The sequence below is a fragment of the Bison bison genome, unplaced genomic scaffold, assembly GCF_000754665.1.
Source record: "Bison bison bison isolate TAMUID 2011002044 unplaced genomic scaffold, Bison_UMD1.0 scf7180017864365, whole genome shotgun sequence".
Lineage (NCBI taxonomy): Eukaryota > Metazoa > Chordata > Mammalia > Artiodactyla > Bovidae > Bison > Bison bison.
Window position 1 is genome coordinate 2,168,472 of NW_011494937.1, and position 19,555 is coordinate 2,188,026.

The following is a 19,555-nucleotide window of genomic DNA, read 5'->3' on the forward strand; positions in this document are numbered from 1 at the left end:
GGCCGCCACCGCGGGCCTGCGATTCGGCAGTGGTGCTGGGGGGCTGCTGCCATTAAGGCGCCATGGCCAGCACCTGCTCACTGCCAAGCAGTCCCCGGGCTCCCCTGCCCACTCCCAGCCTGAGAGAACTGGCACCGCCGTGCCTGAGGCCCTCAGGAACAGTCCCCTTCTAGCAGTGCCAACAGAGAGAGGCCCGGAAGAGGGGGCCTCAGACTCACAAGGAGACGCAGGTTGGAGGACGAGAGTGTGTCGGGTGACGTCCAGGAGTTCTTTCGTTGGTCGACAGCACGCGTCCACCAGGGGACGTGTGAGCGGATGTAACCGACGCACACCTGTGACAGGGATGGGAGCGTGGGTGCGTGAGAAGCATGTCCGCGTGTGGTGTGTGCGAACGACGGCAGTGTCTTTCTGTGGCTCTTGTAGTGAGAACGGGGTACAGCTGGGGATGTGGTGAGATGGACCCTCACATGCCATCTGTGGGCATCAAATTTCCAGACAGCAATTTCACAACATATGTGACAAGTCTTATAGACGAGAGTCTCTACCCTATGCCTGGTAATTCAACCACTGGGAAGCCTTGTCTGAAGTTCATAAACAGAGCCACAGTGCTCAGTGCGCCCAGATGTCCATCCCAGCAGAATTTACAGCTCAAAGGCCTCCACACATGAGGGCCCGCATCAACTCTAGAACACTCAAGCATCATGAGTCGCTCAAAAAGCATGTCTGTATTTTTAAAAATAATCATATGTTACATTTATAATAAAAGGTAATTTCCTATTTCCAAAATGAAAAGAGAAGTCACTAGAAATGTTGGTAATTAGGAACAGTGCAGCTAATAATGAGATGCTAAACAACCACAGAGTATTTCTGAAAAATTGTGACATGTTGGAATATGCAGTGGCATTAAATTTTTATAAGTAGCACGCCAAAGTGTTTCTATCACTTTTTAAAATTTTAAAACCTAAATTTAAAAAAATACAATGTTGTGCATGAATAGGTATAAAAAATGCAACAAAAGGCTATTCATGGTTGAGAGGTAGAATTTTGATAATTTTTATTTACTCCTTTAGATTTTGTGCTTCTTTGGTACTTTAATGATGGAATGCGCACTAGTCTTATAACCAGAAAAATGCCTTTTCAAAAACAGTAGATGTACGAGAGGCTATATGTACCTGACTCTCTCCCCAAATCACAGCAGACAGTAATGAGGTGATAGCAAACCACAGCCCTGTGGGTGCAGCCGCATTCATGTTCCTTGAGCCAGGCAGGCCTCCACCTCAGGAACTTGCATTCCTGTGTCCCAGGCCAAAGGACACAGAGAAGGAAAGAAGGCGACACCCCCAACCTACCATCACACCTGCAAACTACACTCCTGAGACAACGGGGCACCAGGCCACCCCTCCACTGGCAAGGGGACCTTTGGAAGGGAAAGCAAATCTTTGAGAAAGTCAAGGACAGTCACAGGGGGCCAGAGGAAAAGAGGCTTACAACCAGGGAGGAAGCAGACTGGAGATTCTTAAGGCAGAGTGAGGAGAGCTGGGGATTCACTCGGAAACCAACAGAACTGACTCTAAGGTCTGAAGCCAGTGGAGGGGCAGCAACGGCAGAATCAACTTCAGAATCGGCCCAGAGAAGTGGCTCTGCGTGTGTGAGTACATGAGACACGCGCTGTTCATGTTGCTTTAATAATTCATTGTTAAGAACCAAATCTAGCCACCAGAGCTGGGAGCAAAGCACCAGCTGGGGAGCGGCAGCCATCTCCAACCCAGGAGGCCTGGTCCTGAGGGGTCCCCAGGAGGGAGTGGCAGGAAGAGCCAGCCCTGTGTCTGCACCCACAGCCGCACAAGAAGCCTGGAGGCTGGGGCTTCCGGGGAGAGGGGCGGGGGTGAGGAGACCCCTGAGCAAAAGGCAAACAATCCCCATGCCCTGAGGCTGCTCCCTGCCACCCTGTGCTGCAGGGCACCTGACAGGCAGGCTGGCCGGGTAGGGAGGGCCTGGCCTGGGAGGAGTTCCCTTCGCGTGTGGGCTGGGAGTTGGCAGCGGTGGTGAGCTGGGGGGCACACAGGCCTTGCCCCTTCTATCAGGACTAGCCACGGAGACACCGGGAAGGCCGGGATGAGGATGAGATAGGTCAAGCTGGAGCCTATGACCCCCCAGCAGTGGCCCCTCTAACAAGGGGTCCAGGGAGAGGGCAGCTCCTTCCCCATTTTCCTGACACCTTATTCTCATTCTCAAAAAGGGAAAAAACAAACATATTTTGAGAAACCAAGTCCTTTTCAATCCATTAACCCACAGCTTCCCACTTGCCTGCCACATTCATTCCAGCCTTTTAGAAGCTTCAATCACTCCTCACCTGCCTGCATTCTCTCCTCATGATGCCCACACAGAAAGCACACCACCACTCTCCCTGGCCCCACTCCCGTCCTTTATCAGCCCCATCTCTGATTTTTATGCCATTTCATGCCTTTGCATCATCTCAAGGATGGGATGGGCTGTCAGCTGCTTCCCATCTGAAGGTAATTCAATATTCAAAATGGGTTTATGGGGTTGTATAAAACTATACTCTGGGTGAAAGCCAGATGCCAAGGCAGATAAAACATAGTCCCAGCACAAGATTCCAGCCTAGCAAGAGAAAGCTACAAAATTAAGTGCAAAGTGTCACAGAGGAGCAAAATTACCCGGCCCTCCACCAAACCTGGGTCCAGCTTGCATTCAAACAAGGCCTCACCCAGCTGACTGCTCACTCCTGCAGAAGACTCTCCAGAGGTGCCTGTCTCATGACAAGACACATAAAGGCAGGATTTGGCACTGTGGGAATGCCCGGCCTCTCCCAGGAAGGGTTCACTGGGGAAGCCAACACATGCCTGCAACCACCATCCACAAACCTGGGAGCAGGGCTTTGGCTCACCAGGGACGGCCCTGCAGCCGGAGTGCTTGGTTGGAGAGAAATACAACTCGGGAGGCCCTGCCAAGCCAGGCTGGCATTTGAGTAATTATATTAATGAGTCTCCAAGTTTCAAAATCTAGTATTAGACGGTGGCTTCAGGAGCATCATCCTCAGTTACTGTCCCACATGGCCAGGGACACTCCTGGGCAGCAGCATGGCTACAACAGACTGTGTGTGTGTGTGGTTTAAATTTTTTTTTTAAATGCATGTATTTGAAACTCTGCCCATGAATAAGTCAGAGAACTCTGGACCATCCTTGGGGCAGGGGCCTCTCATTTGGCCATACCTCTCGGGCTGGCAGTGCCCCGAGAATTACTACTCTTGTGGAGCAATGGCCTTTGTGTTCAAAGCCAGCACTGCTCCCCACAGAGTTCCCCTTGGCACAGCAGGCCAGACTTGCCTGCAAACCCATGGGCCCTTCTGTCCCACCCGTGCTCATTAGCTGCCCAATTCCAAGTCCACACTCAAAAGCTGGGCTCAACACACACAAGGGGCAGCTGATCCTCCTGCTCCCGCCAACCCGGTACAGACTAGACCACTGCACTGCCATCCTGGCCGCCATCTGTGGGCCCTGTCCCAGGCCAGCAAAAATGATGACCTAGTTGGCCATGCTTTACATGTGGTCAGGGTCAGTGGGGGCCAAGTACACTGCAGCCAGGTAGCAAAGTAAACTGGCACTAAACACAGGTGAGAAAGAAAGAGTTTGCTATACCCTGTGAGTACAATTCACGTACGCCGTGCAAAATGTAATCTGCTCCAAAGGACATCAGGTAGCTTAGAATCCAAATTTCAGTAAACCTCACACGCTCCTTCATCTGTTCCATTTGTGAGGTCTCTTTGGGTGGCGGGCTGGCCCTGGTTGCTGGGTCTGGGAAATGGGCTTTTGTGGAAACAAGTTCTCTTCCTGGGACGAGTGCATTCGTGGTGGGGCCCGTGGCCTGGAGGCTGCAGTGGCCTGTTCAGGTCTATGTGGGAAGCAAGCACGTCTTGCCTCTTGGAAACTCTTTGATAGGCAATGAGGCAATAAGTAATCTTTCATTACTATTGTTTTTTTTTAATAACAGGCAAAAGATCCACACTGCCAGGTGGGGCTTACTCTCAGCATCATCTCCATCTTGACTGCAAAGGGACTCTGAGCCTTGAGAAGGCAGAAAGACCCTCTTAGAAGCCCCGTGATTCCCCTAAAAGGTCTCCCAGCTCCACAACCCTACACACAACCAATCAAAACACAGAATACAGAGCTGCAAGAAATTCAGAGGGGAGGCTCAGCAGGGTTTGGGGTCTCTGCTAACACAGGCTAGGGAGGGCTGTCGTAAGGAGAGACACACAGGCTCTGCTCACCCACCTCCAAGGCAGGGCTGCTCGGTCTCACCACTACAGGCAGTCCATGATTTCTGATGGTTTGACTCGATTTTTGACTTTACGTGGTGCAAAGCAATACGCAGTAGAAATCATACTTCAAATTTTAAATTTTGATCTTACATGTATAGGTATGGCTGAGTCCCTTTGCTGTCCACCTGAAATTATCACAACATGGTTAACTGGCTATACTCCAATATAAAATAAGAAGTTTTAAAATTTATTTTAATCTTTTCCTGGGCTACTGCTACTGCTAAGTCGCTTCAGTCGTGTCCGACTCTGTGTGACCTCGTAGACGGCAGCCTCCTCCGTCCTTGGGATTCTCCAGGCAAGAATGCTGGAGTGGGTTGCCATTTCCTTCTCCAATGCGTGAAAGTGAAAAGTGAAAGTGAAGTCGCTCAGTCGCGTCTGACTCTTAGCGACCCCATGGACTGCAGCCCACCAGGCTCCTCCGTCCATGGGAGTTTCCAGGCAAGAGTACTGGAGTGGGGTGCCATTTCCTGGGCTAGCGATATGCAGTATAATATTATATACTGCATATACTGGTACTCTTGTGATTCTGGGCAGTGGCAGTGAGCCACAGCTCCCAGTCAACCAGTCAGGAGGGTAAACAACCATTACACTTATAACCTTTCTGTACCCATGTAATCGGGCATCCCAGGTGGCTCAGTGGTAAAGAACTCGCCAGCCAATGCAGGAGTTAAAGGAGACATGGCTTTGATGCCTGGGTCAGGAAGATCCTCTGGAGAAGGAAATGGCAACCCACTCCAGTATTCTTGCCTGGGAAATCCCATGGACAGAGGAGTCTGGTGGGCTACATATAATCCATGGCGTCGCGAAGAGTCAGACAGGACTTAGCGACTAAACAATAATAACAACCCACATAATCCCTCTGTTTTTCACACTTTTTTATGGTATAGTATTCCATAAATTATGTAAGGTATTCATCAGTTTATTATAAAATAGGCTTTGTGTTCGATGATTTTGCCCAGTTGTAAACTAGTGGAAGTGTCCTGAGCACGTTTAAGGTGGGCTAGGCTCAGCTATGATGTTCGGTAGGTTAAGTGTATTAAAAGCATTTTTGACTTACAGGATTTTCAGTTTATGACGGGTTTATCAGGATGTAGCCCGACTGTCGGTTGAGGAAGATCTACAGTGACGTTTGGGGCCAGGTGGTTCCTTGTTGAGAGACTGTCCTGTGCACTCGCCCTGACTCACGAGATGCCAACAGCACCCCCCCCTGGCTGTGACAACCAAAAGCGTCCACAGCAGTTGCTAAATGTTCCTGAGGGGCAAAATCAGCCCTGGTGGAAAACCACTGTTCTCAGATGGCCAACCATCCTGGTTTTCAGGGGACAAAGGGCTTTCCTGGGAAAAGGGACTTTCAGCGCTGAAACCAGGAAACTCCTGGGCAAATGAGGACAAGTAGGTCACTCACCCTTCCTCCCAACTAACTTCAATCGCTCCACGTGCCATCAAAACGCATTTCCTCCTCCATCTTCAGGGATGCAAGCCTCAGCTCTTCATCACTGTGTATGAAACCACTTCTCATACACCTGAAGAAATGACATTCCACCCCACAGATCCTTCTGGGGCCAAAACATCATCCTTGCCTCCTCTTCCTTTCTGAGCACCATCTCCCACGGCCATGACTTCCACAGGCTCTCTGAGACATGCACCGAATTGCTCACATATTTTTTATATTACTAAGGCCGAAATTGACCTAAAACCTCCGCTAGGAGCAACGGCCCCACCTTGGTGAGGACAGAACTGGGGTGCAGAGCCCTGGTGGGCGCACATTTCAACTCCCCTTCAGCAAGTGGCCCGCAGCTGTGGAGAGACCCCCTAGGAGGCAGGAGGATGGAGAGAGACCATTTGGCTCTCCTGTTCTCCCCAGCACTCAGCTGAGTCTCACACGAGCTGCTAGACACAGGGACGGGACCTGAGACCCTCTAGAGAGGACGTGAAAGGACATGGAATTTTCTCCCTGGTGCTGGTTGAACACCTGAGAGTCCATTGCGCCGGGGATCCCACCTGGTAGGCCTCAGGATTAGCATCCCCCCTCCCCCCGCCCCCAAAGCTTTCTATCCGTTTGCCTCCTCCCTTTAAAGGCCTCTCTTCATTTGGTCCCCCAGGGAGCCGTCTGTTACTACAGAAACAATGATGTCATGTGGGGGGTGGGGCTGCAGGTCCCTCCCACCCCTCCCTAGCTAGGTATCACGCCTGCCTACATCACGGCTCAGAAATTTATAGCCCAGCGCTGGGTATTTATAAGGTGGCTCTGGTGTGACCACAGATTCAGAGCTGGGCTGGTGACTATTTATAGCCAGAGGATATACACTTATTACATGCCCCCCCCCCCGTATTCTGGGCCACGTGTTATATAACTGCCATTATGCAATAACACCCATTACATAATAATTATACACTAATGGGGATATAATCTGCAGGCGTAATAAGGACACACTCCCCAAGGCTGCACTCGGTAGGCCTCCCGCAGGCCGCCTCCAGGGATCTCTGGGTCTCTCCGCACGCTCCACCCCGTCCAGGAGTCAGCAGGTGTCACCCTGCTCCCGGCTGTCATCCACAGCCTCCCCAAGGCCATCAGACCCAGCCGCAAAGCTCTATCCAGGCTACTTCTTCCTGTCTTGTCCCTGCCCCTGGCCTGCAGAGAACACTTCTGTCTGCTGTATCTTTGAGCCCAACACAAAGAATTATGAAGGGGTAATTCCTAGAAGGCTGAGAGACACTTCACTCTCCATTTCAAGAAAGGAAAAAACCAGCAGCAGTCACCCCTGGAAGGAGCCTGTAGGGTCTAGAAAAGCCTCCAGCATGCCAGGCCAGTTGGCAGAGGGTTGGCCCCATGCAGAGGAGCACCCTGGCCCTCCAGGAAAGAGCTGGAAAGAGGCAAGGACTGGGGCCAAGCCAGGCCCGGTCAGGCAGGCCACTTCCCAGTGGCTCCTCCTTCCCTAGTCACCCCGCAGGGGCCAGGCTTTCCGGGGGCCCTGACTGCCGCCATCACCGTTGGCGTTACACCACTGGCAGGAATGCCCCAGAGCAGAAGCCTGGCCGGTCGGATGACAACACAGGCTCTGTGGTCACCCTGCTCCCAGGAAGGGCAAATAGAAACTGTCATCTCAGGGAAAAGAGGACAGGGACTCTGCACCTGGGGTGACGGGGGACACGGGTGGAACGGGCAGGGGACAGGAAAATTTAAGACCGCGATAACACATGATGGAGTCAATTCAATTAGCCTAAACATACCATCCACTCTTAAAATAGATAACTCTGTATTTAAAAGTGGTTTGATGAGAACTTAACTGATGAAAAACTAGAAGAACCTACACAGATCTGGGAAGTAAGTTTCTTTCTGGCACAGGAGGGTGGTTTGGAGAGCCTGTCCCTTACATTTCCCTGTTGTTTGAAGTTCTAATAAAGAGTGTGTCTTACTACCATAATAAGAAAAATCAAATACATCTTTTAAAAAGAGTAGTGCCAAGGCGCAGGCGACACTTCCAGTCTCCGCATCCCATGCTGCAGAAACAAAATGCCGCTCTCTGGGCTCTGGGGTGGGCCTCATGTGGTCACTGGCTCTCCCCACAGGCCCGGGTCAGCTGAGCCATAGATCCCAGTTCCCGTCCCCAGAACAGCAGCCCGGGCACCAGACAGACTACGATGCAAAACGTCAGAAGGGACGTTCAGCAGGAGACTCAGAGCGGTACTCGTGGTTCCCAAGGGGAGAGGAGCCCCCGCATGGTTTTAGTCCAGGGTCTTTCTGCCCAGAAAGGGGCAAATGGAACCGACAGGAGGGGAACAGCCAGGGCTCAGAGGTTCTGCCGCCACTCGAGAAAACATAAATGGGTCCTAAACTGGAAGAGAGGCAAGAGGTGAATCTGGGGAACGTTTTGTCCGAATCTCTCCATTTCTTATAGGCCAGAGGATCTCAGCTGGGGCAACTCTGCCCTCAGGAATACTTGGAAACGTATGAAAGTGTTTCAGTTGTCGGACTTTCCAGATGGCACCAGTGATAAAGAACCCGCCTGTCAATGCAAGAGACGTGGGTTCAATCCCTGGGTCTGGAAGATCTCCTGGAGGAGGGTACGGCAACCCATTCCAGTATTCTTGCATGGAGAATCCCATGGATGGAGGAGCCTGGAGGGCTACGATCCATAAGGTCACAAAGAGTCAGACACGGCTGAAACGACTTGGCAAGCGTGTATTTTGGTTGTCGCACCTAGGAGTGAAGGGTGTATCTAGCGGATCAAGGCCAGAGGTGTTGTTAACCACCCTATGATGCACAGGACTGTCTCCATGACACAGAAGGATCCAGCCCCAAAGTCAACAGCATCATGATTAGGAAACCCTGTTCTATGGGACCTGATTTCAATGGTTAAGAGGTGAAGTCTCTATCTTCTTTGCCAGGCAAACAGGAAAATCTTCAGCAGTGAGCTATCCTCTCTCACACCCAGCCCCCTTCAGCATGTTGGAAGAGTTTTTATATACATAACCCTGACGTTTTCAAACTTTCAAAAAAGGGTAAGAGGGAGAGTCTACGTAAATTCAGCAGCATAAAAGGCAATAGACAGCAGATTATTGCAAAACTTCCAGCGATCATCTGGTTAATTAGGATAATTATATTCACTTTTATTTCAAGCTGCAATTCCAAAGACTCCCAGGAAAAAGGGCGTGACCGAGCAAGGATCAGGGATTCCCAAGATCCAGCCAAGCCTGCCTGGCCGCACACCTGGACCTCCTGCACAGTCTACCTTCCCCAGGACGGGGCGCCAAGAAGCCGAGCTGGCCAAAGCCCGATGGGGGTGAGCAGCCGGCCTCCCCGCCTGGTCTGCGCTAGCGTGCGGCCTCTCAGCTCAGGGGCAGGGGGCTGCCTGGCAGGAGCAGAGGCCACCGTCAAGGACGGGCCAGGTCCCCGCGGTCTGTTTCCACCCTACGTGCTCAGCAGCTGGGGGAGCCCTTGAGCTGAGCCACAGGCTGGGCTCCAGCCCCTCCGTCTCAGCTCCTGGAGAGCAAGGGAGACCACAGGGACCTGTGCAGCTTTCTCCTCTGAGACCCCACCAAGGCCAGCAATCCCCATGACGTTCAAGGAGCAGCGAGGCCCACAGAGGGGAGCCAGGGTGCTCGCTGACCAGAAACCTGGGTCCTTCTGCAGGAAACTGTGCAACCCAAGCGCCCTGACATCGCTGTACTGGGTTCCCTTCTCTGTACGGTGGGGATAATGATACCTGCCCTGCCTATATCACTCAACCATTGTGAGGATGCAATCAGCCCCAGACAAGCTGAAAAGGCTCAGCCAGCTGACAAAAACGAGCTAATTCCTCACTGTCTTTCAAGGTGAAGTTCAAGCAGGTCACCTTCCAGGAAGCCTCCCAGGTCCTTGAGTCTGGTTCCCCAGGTCCTCACTACACACAAAGACCCCTGTGTGTGTCACCTGAGTGCACACGCTCACCGCTGGGTACCCGGGCTTAAAACCAGAATCAATGTTTAGAATTTGGGTGGTTAACACGCAAACAGGACTCAACACGGTGCCTCGACCGTAATGGACCTTCAGTGGAAAAATGGAATTAAAGCAGAGCATGGAGACCATAGGTGTGCCCTCTCCTCCACCAACAGGGCACCTGAGCAAAGCAGTGTCCCTTAAGTTATCAAGTGTCCTCCAAATTAATAACAAGCGATGCACAGAGATCTCTTCTCAATACTCTGTATTCATCTATATGGGAAAAGAAGCTAAAAAAGAGTGGACATTTATGTAAGTATAACTGATACGCTTTACTATACAACTGAAACTAACACAATATTGTAAATCAACTATGCTCCGGTAAAAATTAAAAAAAAAAAAAATGATGGCCCTGACCCTGGCGCAGTGGCATGCCAGGTTGTCATTAAGACATCAAAAGTGAGGAAAAGAGTCAGAACACCCCCCACCACTGATAGCCAACCAGCCACGGTGGCTGCTGGGGGCACAAGTCACTTGGAAGACAGGCCCACAAAGGGCAATCCTAGAATATTTTCTTAAACCCCTAGAAAATCAGATATTAGACATGCATACAAACAATGTAAGGAACCCAGGTACCCGGGTGGGAAGGGGGTGAAGCCCAGTCCAGCCAAACCCCCCTGCCGCCGCCCCTCTGCCTGCTGGGACCCTTTTCTAATGCCAACAACTCTTCAGCTCAAACATGCTTAAAATGGCGACGGCGGCCTGCAGGGCCAGGCGTTTGTCGTACTGTTTGCCACTGTGCCCTCAGTGCCAAGAAAAACCTATCATGAGAAATGCCATCAGCTATATTTATCTATCTCTCAGCCCCCCAGCCTCCTCCTTCCGTCTGCCAAGCAGGCCTGCGGAGCCCCCCTCACCCAGTGGGCACACTTCCCTGTTGCTGACGCCCGTGACCACCTGCCCAAGCCTCGCTTTCCGGCTCTCTCTTCCCCAGCCCCGGCAACCAGGCTCCATACAGACACAGCAACCAACAAGCTGCACGGCTTCTCACTGGTACATCAGGTGTGCCCACATGAGCTTAAGGTCATGCACCCACATAGGTGCTGATCACCACGTCTGTGGCCCCAAACCACGGGCACTGGTGGTCCTCCGTCCCCTTTCAGTCTCGGCTCCCTTCTCGTCAGCCCGAACCAGTCTGCCCTCTGTGAGCCGTGGGCCGGATCCTCTGGAAGGGGAACCCATGCCGCACCATCTCAGAGGCCACTCGTCATGTGGAGACAAGAGGCGTGGGGTGAACATGTGAGCCTGGGAGGACAGGGGCTCCTCCTGGGCCTGTGTACCATTGTCGGCAGGATGCTCGGCTGGAGGGCAGACCTCTCAGCCCCCCAGTTCCCAGATAGAGAGTGGGGAGCCCCCGCCTGTATTCCAGAGTGCTAAGAGTTTCCAAGGAGTCTACATGTTAAAAGGACTCCCCCCATCCCCTTCCCATCCATCCAACCAAGAAGGCCACGGCAGAATCGGGGATGATAAAGGGAAAACGGCAAAGTCAAGGTTCAGGACCTTTCAAATCCTACAGCTGCTGGGGATGCGGCTCACAGGGGGAATGTCCTTCCATGCCAGGCACTTCCGACCTTTCCTTACACAAGCAGCAGGGCTCCTAGCTGATCCTTTCCACCTTCAGGCCTAACACAGAACATGTGAAGGTGAATTGGCGACTGTATCCTAAGCCCCCTTGCTTCAGAAGGCAGTGCCCACACCCCGTCCCAGGCTTCTCCCCAGAAGGCTGCCTCCCGCCTCTGAGCCCCTCACTCAGAAAAGAGTTCCTGGGAGCCAACTCCTCTGAGAATGAAGCAACCCAAATAAAAATTTTAAAACCCAGAAGCTCTTTCTCTCCTGCCCCCTCCCCCTCTACTGGCAAATGAAAACAAACAAGAAATCAAAGAGGTCTTTTGTGTGAGCACCGCGCTGACACTGCTGGGGCCTTTGAAAGGACTTCTGAATCGGACACTGAAGGATAAAATAACTGAAGCGTGGCAGCTCCTGAGACAGGGGGTGGGGTAGGGGTGGGACTGACGGGGCACAGAGAAAGAGGGGTGGGGAGGGAGACACCTTCTTCCCAGGACAGAAAGGGGGCTGTGTAGCTGTACCTTCTCTGCTCAGCGGCTGCAGGACTCCAGGACAGAGGGGGACCAGGGCACAACCTTCTACCCCTTTGGCCTACCTTCCTCAGCATCCCAGGTCCCTGCAACTCTAGAAGGCGCTGAGATGGGCCCTGCCTCCTCCTTCACAGCCCACCTGGAGCTGTCCTGTGAAGCCCTGAGGGGTCTCCCTTCACCTCTGGCATGGATCACTGTTCACATCTATAGGTCAGTGCCTTCTAGAAATTATCAGGGGACCTTTGCTCAAAGCTTGCAGACCGCATGCAAGAGTCTCTCATTCTTAGAAGGGCCTTGCTCACAGTAGGTTCACCAAGTGCGCATGTATTTCATGAATAAAGAAAATTCAACCATCTTCCTGCAGTGCCAAAAAGTAAGCCGAAGCCTCAGGAAGTCCTTCCACACGTCTGGCCCCCAGCCCTCCTGCTACAGAGCGGCCCCGTTTCCTCTGGGTGGGCGGTGGAGCACAGCTGGTCACCATGCTCGGGCTCCCAGGTCCCCTCTGGCTTATTCATGGGCCAAACTCTGCCAGCTCAAACTCAGACAAAGGTAGTTCTTTTTTCCCCCCTTGAGCTACAGCTTCCAACTCAGCCATGACAGTGAGCACTCCACCAGGACCGCCTGCACATTGCAGCCAGCGGGGACCCCTGACTGGCTGGAGGGACACACTATGGACAAAGGGGTTACGAGCAGATGGTTAACGGAGTCCTAGAATGAGACCAGCCTGGGGGGTCTGGGCATCTCTGATCTCTTCTTTGGGGTCACCCCCTCAGAAGTCAGCCTGAACTGTATTACCCCTTCACATCACCCTGTGTGTGACCCGTGTCACAGTAACAGAGTAAAGGCGGCCTGGGCAGGCTTCTCAGGTGTGCAGCCTAGGCTGTCACGCAGACCCCGTGCTTGGTTTAATGATCTAACTATCGTCTCTTTGTAGCTCCTAATCATTTCGAACCAGGAATCCCTCATTTTCATTTTGCAAAATATGTAGCTGGAAGGCCTAGCAAATCGTGTGGCTACCTTGGGATCTGCTCAAACTTGGAGTTTCCGTGTCCGGTATAGAATGCTCCAGTTTAAGAGGGCCTCCAAGGGGGTGATGACCAAATGGCAAGGGCGCAAGGAGCTGTGTCAAATGTGGGAGGCGTGAGAGACTGGCAGTGTTTGCCCTGGAGAAGCGACAGCTTCCTGGGAAGAGGGGTGGAGAGGAACTGTGAGCCCTGTCTCCAGCACTTGAAACCCTTCTGTGTTACAGAAAAATAAGCTTTCACCTCGTTCGACCCTTAAGGCAGAAATAAAACCAATAGGTAAAGGTGACAGGGAGATGTCCTAGGGCTCAGGGAGTTGTAACATCAGAATCGCAGCAGCCGTCATCCACTGCTTGCTTGCTATGTGCCAGTACCTTTACATGTTAGCTGTTCAGTCCCTTTAACCATGTTCTGAATTAGCTGAACAGCAGACTTTTACAATGACGGAAGCTGATCCTTGAACCACAGTGACATCTCTTCTGGGACACTCTCAAAGGCACCTAACCCTACACGGGTGTATCTTGCTGGTTTTAGGAATCTGGTAACTGGGCTCCACAGTCTTCAACAGCCCTGGCACCAGATGGTGCTGCCTCAAAAACAGACCAGCGCCCTTTCTGGGCCTGGAAACAAGAGGCATGGGTGAAGAGGCACTGGGGCCTCAGGAGGAGCAAGGCCTCTGGAGAGGGCAGCTGGTGTGCCCTTGGCCACTCCCATGCACTCACACCAGAGCCACCAGATGGGGCCAGGCATCCAGCAGAAGCCTGGGGGACACCACTGGCACCGACCACATCTTAGCAGGGCTGACATGGCGGGCCAATGCCCTCCGCTGCCGAGGAAGCCCTCGCTTGGACCAGAAAACTGGCGCTCACTGAAAAGCCCCAAGCTCTGAAACAGACAGTGAAAACCAGGGAGCTCTTATACTGAGAAGGGCAACTCTGCACTTGAGAAAATTCACTTGGACAGATCCTTGGGTGCTAATCCATTTCCTGTGACAGGTAAGGCCCACCTGTCCTCAGACCTGGAGATAAGGAGGGAGGCAGAAGCTCCTTTTGGAGCAGCACATTGACCGACGCAAGGGAACACAGCCTGCTGAGCCCAGACAGGGAAACTCTACAGGAGAAACCATCAGGTCCCTTCCACAACAACAACCCAAAAACTTCCAGGAAAGAAACCAATATGAAGAAGGAGGAAGAAGGGGAGGATCGCCTAGAGATCATGAGACTTCCAAGATGGAGCAAGCCACTTTAGCGCATGAACTTGATCAGAATCCTGACCTACACAAACAAAATTCGGAGACTATTAGGGAAATGTGAACACTGCCCAGCTAAAGAAACCATTTTCAGTGTGATAGTGACACTATGTTTCCATTTTTCAAGAATCTTTATCTTTAGAAACATGCAGAAATATTAAACACAGGAGAAGCTATAAGGCCTGGATTTTCTTCTAAACAACTCAGAGTAGGTGGCCATCAGGGGCTGTGGCTGGATCGAAACTAACCATAAGTTGGCACTGGTGATGGGGGTTCCTTCTATGTGTAAATTTCTCTGTAGTGAAAAAGCAGAGATAAAGAAAAGAGCCACCCCCTGAACACCTGGACTTAATGGGCCTCCACTGTGGGCCTGTTGGAGGGATCTGACGGGGAGAAGCTGACGTTTTCATTCAGTAAAGCATTTTATTACTTTCAGATTTTTTTTTTCTCTTCTAGGATGGAGGCCTAGATTAAGGATGGTCTGAAGATGCCCGTTTACCTTCAGATCCTGGCAGAAGCTTTGGGGAGAGTATAGCCATGCTTCCAGATCAGTTCAGCCACCCTTCCTTACACAAGCATCTTTCCGCCTGGCCCCAGGTTCTCCTCTGTCTCCAGCCACTGCCCTGGGACACCCCCTTTGAATGGAAGGACAACGTCAAAAATGTACAGCCTCCTTCCCATGGCAGTGCTCTCTGACCCGGTTCTGCTTCAACATACCCTCCTGAATGGGAAAGGTACCCAGCAGGAAGGCCACCCTCATGAAGGGTGCAAAACACTCTGAGTGGCCTTTTAGGGCCCTGTGTTCCGGGAATGGGGCTCTTGACGTCACATACACTCGTCCTTTAGTTCCTCTCAACCATGCCACTTCTTAAAGCTTCATGTGAGACAAAACAAGGGCCCACAAGGGCCAGGGATGACGGATGACAATGGCGCCTGCAGGGGAGGCCACACCCCCAAGCTTACGATCACAAGTCTGCTTGTCATCAAACCTGGCACACCAGTTCAGCCCAGATCAGGTTCTTCAGCCATTTGAAGGGAAGGACAGCATTTCTTTTAGAATCTAAAGTAACCCTTGTCTGAGCCCTTGCTGCCCCAGCCACCAACCCTGGTTTATACTGGAAGGAAGGAACAAGTGGCACCTTACTGAGTAGATCTTCGCATGGACATGGAAGAAGAAGGTTGTACTATTGGACTGGCACTGTTGGGGGGCTCAGCCAGGAGAAGACATTTGCGGGTAAATTGGAGTGGTTTGGAGAGAAAGCCATGACCACCATTCCATGCAATCTCGAGCCATCTACCCAAGGCCCATGGGTAGGCCACACCATATCCACTTACCCCCACTCCCTCAGAAAGGTGCCCTTGAGTTAAAGCAATTTCAGCAACAAAATTCCTACCTTCCTGGAAACTATCTGGAGTCCAGGGACCTGAACTGTTGACAAATTATAAGAAAACATCCTCATTTCTCCACTCAGCTTTTGTCAAGGAACTCAGCCTCAGCTGGGACAGAGGGGGCCAAGACTACATGTGATGGGCATGGATTTACTCATATTCCTGGGAAAGTCTTCTCATTATGTCTAGCGGGCAAGTAGGGGTGCCACCCTTCTCCTTACACCTGCCTGGTCAGTTCAGGAGCCAGCTGGCTGGTCAGGAAACGGTCTCCATCACACATACTTCACCCTACCTTGGCCCCCTGCTAGCAGCAGTAAAAAATACGACCTAAAATAAAAGAAGTCAGGGAAACAGCTCAGCTACAGGATCCAGCTACAGAGCAAGGTAGAGGAAGCTGGCTCAGGAGGAAGATGGGTATTGGTTTCACCTTAGGGGCCCTAGGTCCAAAATTGGAAGGTACAGCAGCCCCTCTAAGAGGAGCTATCTGACAGACGCAAGCTCAGGTCTTCAAGTCTGCCCCAATCCACTTCCAATACCACTACCTCCCATTCTGATTTGCTGCACAGACAGAGAAGCAGGGAATAACTTTTAATTTTTGCTTTGGTCTCCTTTCCAGAAAGAAAAAAGATGAACAAGGAAGAGGACCAGCAGTTGGTCATTCTTTGTGAGGGGGCTATGATAGTCATACAGGGCCAGGTACAGGCCTAGAAAGATCCACAGAGGGAAATACAGTGGGGGAGGGGGGAGGGGGGTGGTGTTCACTGCCTCCATCCAACCACCAAAGCCACTTCTCAGAAGAGAGAATGAGCAAGAAGAGAGGCCTAAAATATCACCTTTTCCTCCTCCTGAGTTTCCCAATATATAAACTCTCAGTGCTAATCCGAATCAAGTCCTCAACCCTGACGCAATACTGAAAGTGCCCCAAAATTTCCTTTTTGGATTAAGTCATCTCTCTCCTCCCAACATCCCAAACAGGCAAGGGGGTAACCACAGCAGAAAAGTGAGTTGCTTTTCTTTTTTGTGAATGAACAGGAAGGAAGATACACACACACACACACATATTTGCGGGGAAAGAACATTCACTAGAGTTGAAGTTAAGCCACATTCTCTTACATTCGCATGAAGAGAGAAAGAAGGGGGGAAAAGGAGGGGGAAACGTTGGAATGGTGGAAAGGAAAAAAAAAAAAACACAGAAAGAGAAAGGTTTGGTAGCCCTCTCATTACAAGTTGGTTGGGCATAATGTAAACACACTTCTGCCTTGCTTAATCACAGAGTGCCGCCGTTTAGGTTTCAAAGGCGGCAGTAAATTGGGCGTAGCTGAGTGGAGGCTAAAAATTAACCAGCCATCTCTGTTTCAATTTGTAAGAAAACAAAAGCGGAAAGAAATTATAAAAAGGGAAAGGGTAGGGAGGGGAAAAAAAAAGGAACAGAGGAGAACTGAACCACCGCAACCCAAAATGCAGGGTGAAATTGGAAAAGCAAAGAGGAGAGAGAACACAAAAGGAAAAGGAGATTTTGCAGAGTTTTGATTGTTTGTTTCTTTAAGACCTCTTCCACTGCAATACCTGCTCCCCCAACCCCCAGCAGAGGTGTTGGAGCTTGGGGCATCCACTCCCGGAGGGTCTCACTTCTTCAGCTGAGACCCGCAGGGGAAGGGGCGGTAAAGGGGAAGAACGCAAGGGAGCTCTGCTCATTTTCACTCTCTACGAAATCGAATGACTTTTCTCCTCTCTGTCAGCCAAAACAGCTCCCGCCTGGGCATCTGGGCCCCAGAATCTGCCCGCCTCTGCCTTCTTTCCTCTTTTCTATTCATTCTGTTTCAGATCCCAGGGTTTTACACGCCCCTCTCTCCACCGAACCACTGCCCACCCCGCTTGTGCCAAATCTGGCTTCTCCCCAGGACTTGAAGCGAAGCTGCAGGAAAGCCGGTACCTGCCTCCCAATACTTTTTCTGACTCATTTAAAATCAGAGCAAGGAGAGGTGTTTTTGTTTGGTTTTTTTTTGGTGATGGTGGTGGTGTTCCTCACAAACTCTCACCATCACGGGCGTCCTGGCCCCAGTCCTAGGACCTGCAGCGTCTTTTGAGTCCTCCAAAGATGGAGAAGCACGAAAATCAAATCGGTAACATGGCAAATGAGCAGAGGAAGAATGGAGCAAGTGGAGGGAAACAGAAGGGAAAGGGGAACATCAAAGGAGCTGCAGGCCTCAGCAGAACGGGTGCACCAGTTAGGCCCCTGGTGTGTACATGCAAGGATCCCTTGGAAGGAAGAGGTACAATAAACAGAACAAATGCCAGCAAGTAAAATAAAATGGGGCGGAGGGAGAAGGGGGCATTGAGAGCGACCTACCCGGAGTGTGGACAAAGTAAGCCAGATAAAGATCCAGTTCTTTGATTGTGACTCCAATGTGATGTGGCTGCACGCACAGGCCGGGGTTCGAGCACTGGGGCGACTTGTAGAGCCGCTCCCCGTCAGTACTTTCCAGGGGGATCCCCTTAAACAAAATCACCATGACCAGGTCCAGCCTCCACACCTTGTCGGCCTGGCGAAGGCAGTCAATCCGCCGGATCTTGCCCTTCTGGTCGGGGTTGGAGAGCACACAGCAGGGGGGCTTCTTGCCCGTGATGGTCAGCACAAAGTCCTCCCGGAACTCGGGCCGGATGTCTTTGCGCAGCTTGGCCAGCAGCCGGGATGCCCACTTCTGCTTGATCTCGGGCTTCTCGCCCAGCAGCTCGTCCTTCACCGCCCGCTCCTCGTCCTTCGACATCCGCTTCTCGTGCTTCTTGAAGTACTTGCGCTTCCGCGCCTGCAGGTTGAACCAGGTGTAGGAGAAGGCGCGGACGTGAGGCAGCAGCGCCTCGATGAACGGGTGGAACTCATCCTGCAGGCGGCAAGCCGGGAGCATGCGGGGCGAGGGGAGACGGGAGGAGGGGAAGACGGGGTGAGGGGGGGAAAGAGAAAAGGAGAAAAGAAGCGTTAGAAAGGGGGCACAAGGAAAATCGCCTTCTCCTCCTCCTCCTCCTCCCCCCCCACCCCACGACAATTTTCTCTTGCAATTGTTCTAGGAAAGTGTGGTCTGGAGCCGCCACCAGCCTAGCCTGCCGCTCGCTCCCATCTCAGCCTCAGCAGCCAGACAGAGACACCCAGAGCCTGAGCACACACCTATTCTCTCTCTCTCTCTCCCTCACTCACTCACACACACGCGCGCACAGACAACGTTGCCGTCCACACACACACACGCTGCTGGTATCCCCGCCAGGCTCTGTCGCGCCCATGACATCTCCATGTTCTATGCAGTCTCGAACTCGTGTCAGCTCGCCCCGGCACGAAGTCCAGTCTGCACGAATGCCCGTGGACGCACACGCGGGGCAGGCGAGGGCCGCTTCACGCCCCGACACCGGTAGGTTTTTGGCCACCCCCAGAAGAGCGAACATGACATCCACGAGTCAGCGAGCCAGGAAACGGATTTGGCTTCCCCCTCCCCAGGCTGTTTTCATTCTCTCTTCTGCTCCGATTGGAACATCCACCCCAGCATTTTTAAAATCAGATCTAAATCCTAAATATGTGATTTCAGCTTTGTTATCGACACCAATACTAATGTTAACCACAGTCATAAGGAACAAAACGCTTCTTGTTAGCACAAATAAGGTGGTGGTCTCAGCCACAGTAGGGTTAAAAGCTACGGGGGGCATCCTGTGCCCCGTCCCCACTGACCCCTTCACCCTCTTTCCCACTCAGTCAGGTGACAGAGGGCCGGGCTCTCGCTTTTTGTTTTGTTTTTTTTTTTTTCCTTTTTTTCTTTTTCTTTTTTGCTTGTTTGCTTGTTTGAAGTTTAAATAATAATTGATTTCTGTTTACAAAAATAAAACTGGAAAAAAATAAATAATTACCATTGATCTGAAGCACCCGGCAAAGCCCAACGCCCGATTCTGAGCTTCTGGACTCAACAGAGTTGTGAGTTGGGGGCGGGTGGGGGGAGG

The 19,555-nt window shown here is 51.8% G+C and overlaps 1 protein-coding gene across 3 annotated transcripts in view; it reads right to left on the reverse strand.

Annotated features, from left to right (window-relative positions):
- The window catches only part of NFIX (nuclear factor I/X (CCAAT-binding transcription factor)), a 68,780-nt gene extending 49,247 nt beyond the window's left edge, over positions 1-19,533 (reverse strand). For 2 of the 3 annotated variants that reach the window (XM_010855454.1, XM_010855453.1), the window contains exons 1-2: positions 19,466-19,533; positions 17,925-18,456 (exon numbers count right to left, since the gene is read on the reverse strand). In XM_010855454.1, coding sequence (XP_010853756.1) covers positions 17,925-18,456; positions 19,466-19,468 — 535 coding nt within the window. In that variant the 5' untranslated portion in view covers positions 19,469-19,533. Of the gene's footprint in view, positions 1-17,924; positions 18,481-19,465 lie in introns of those variants that run through there. The other variant, XM_010855452.1, reaches the window with a different exon arrangement.
- Positions 19,534-19,555: the final 22 nt, after the last annotated feature.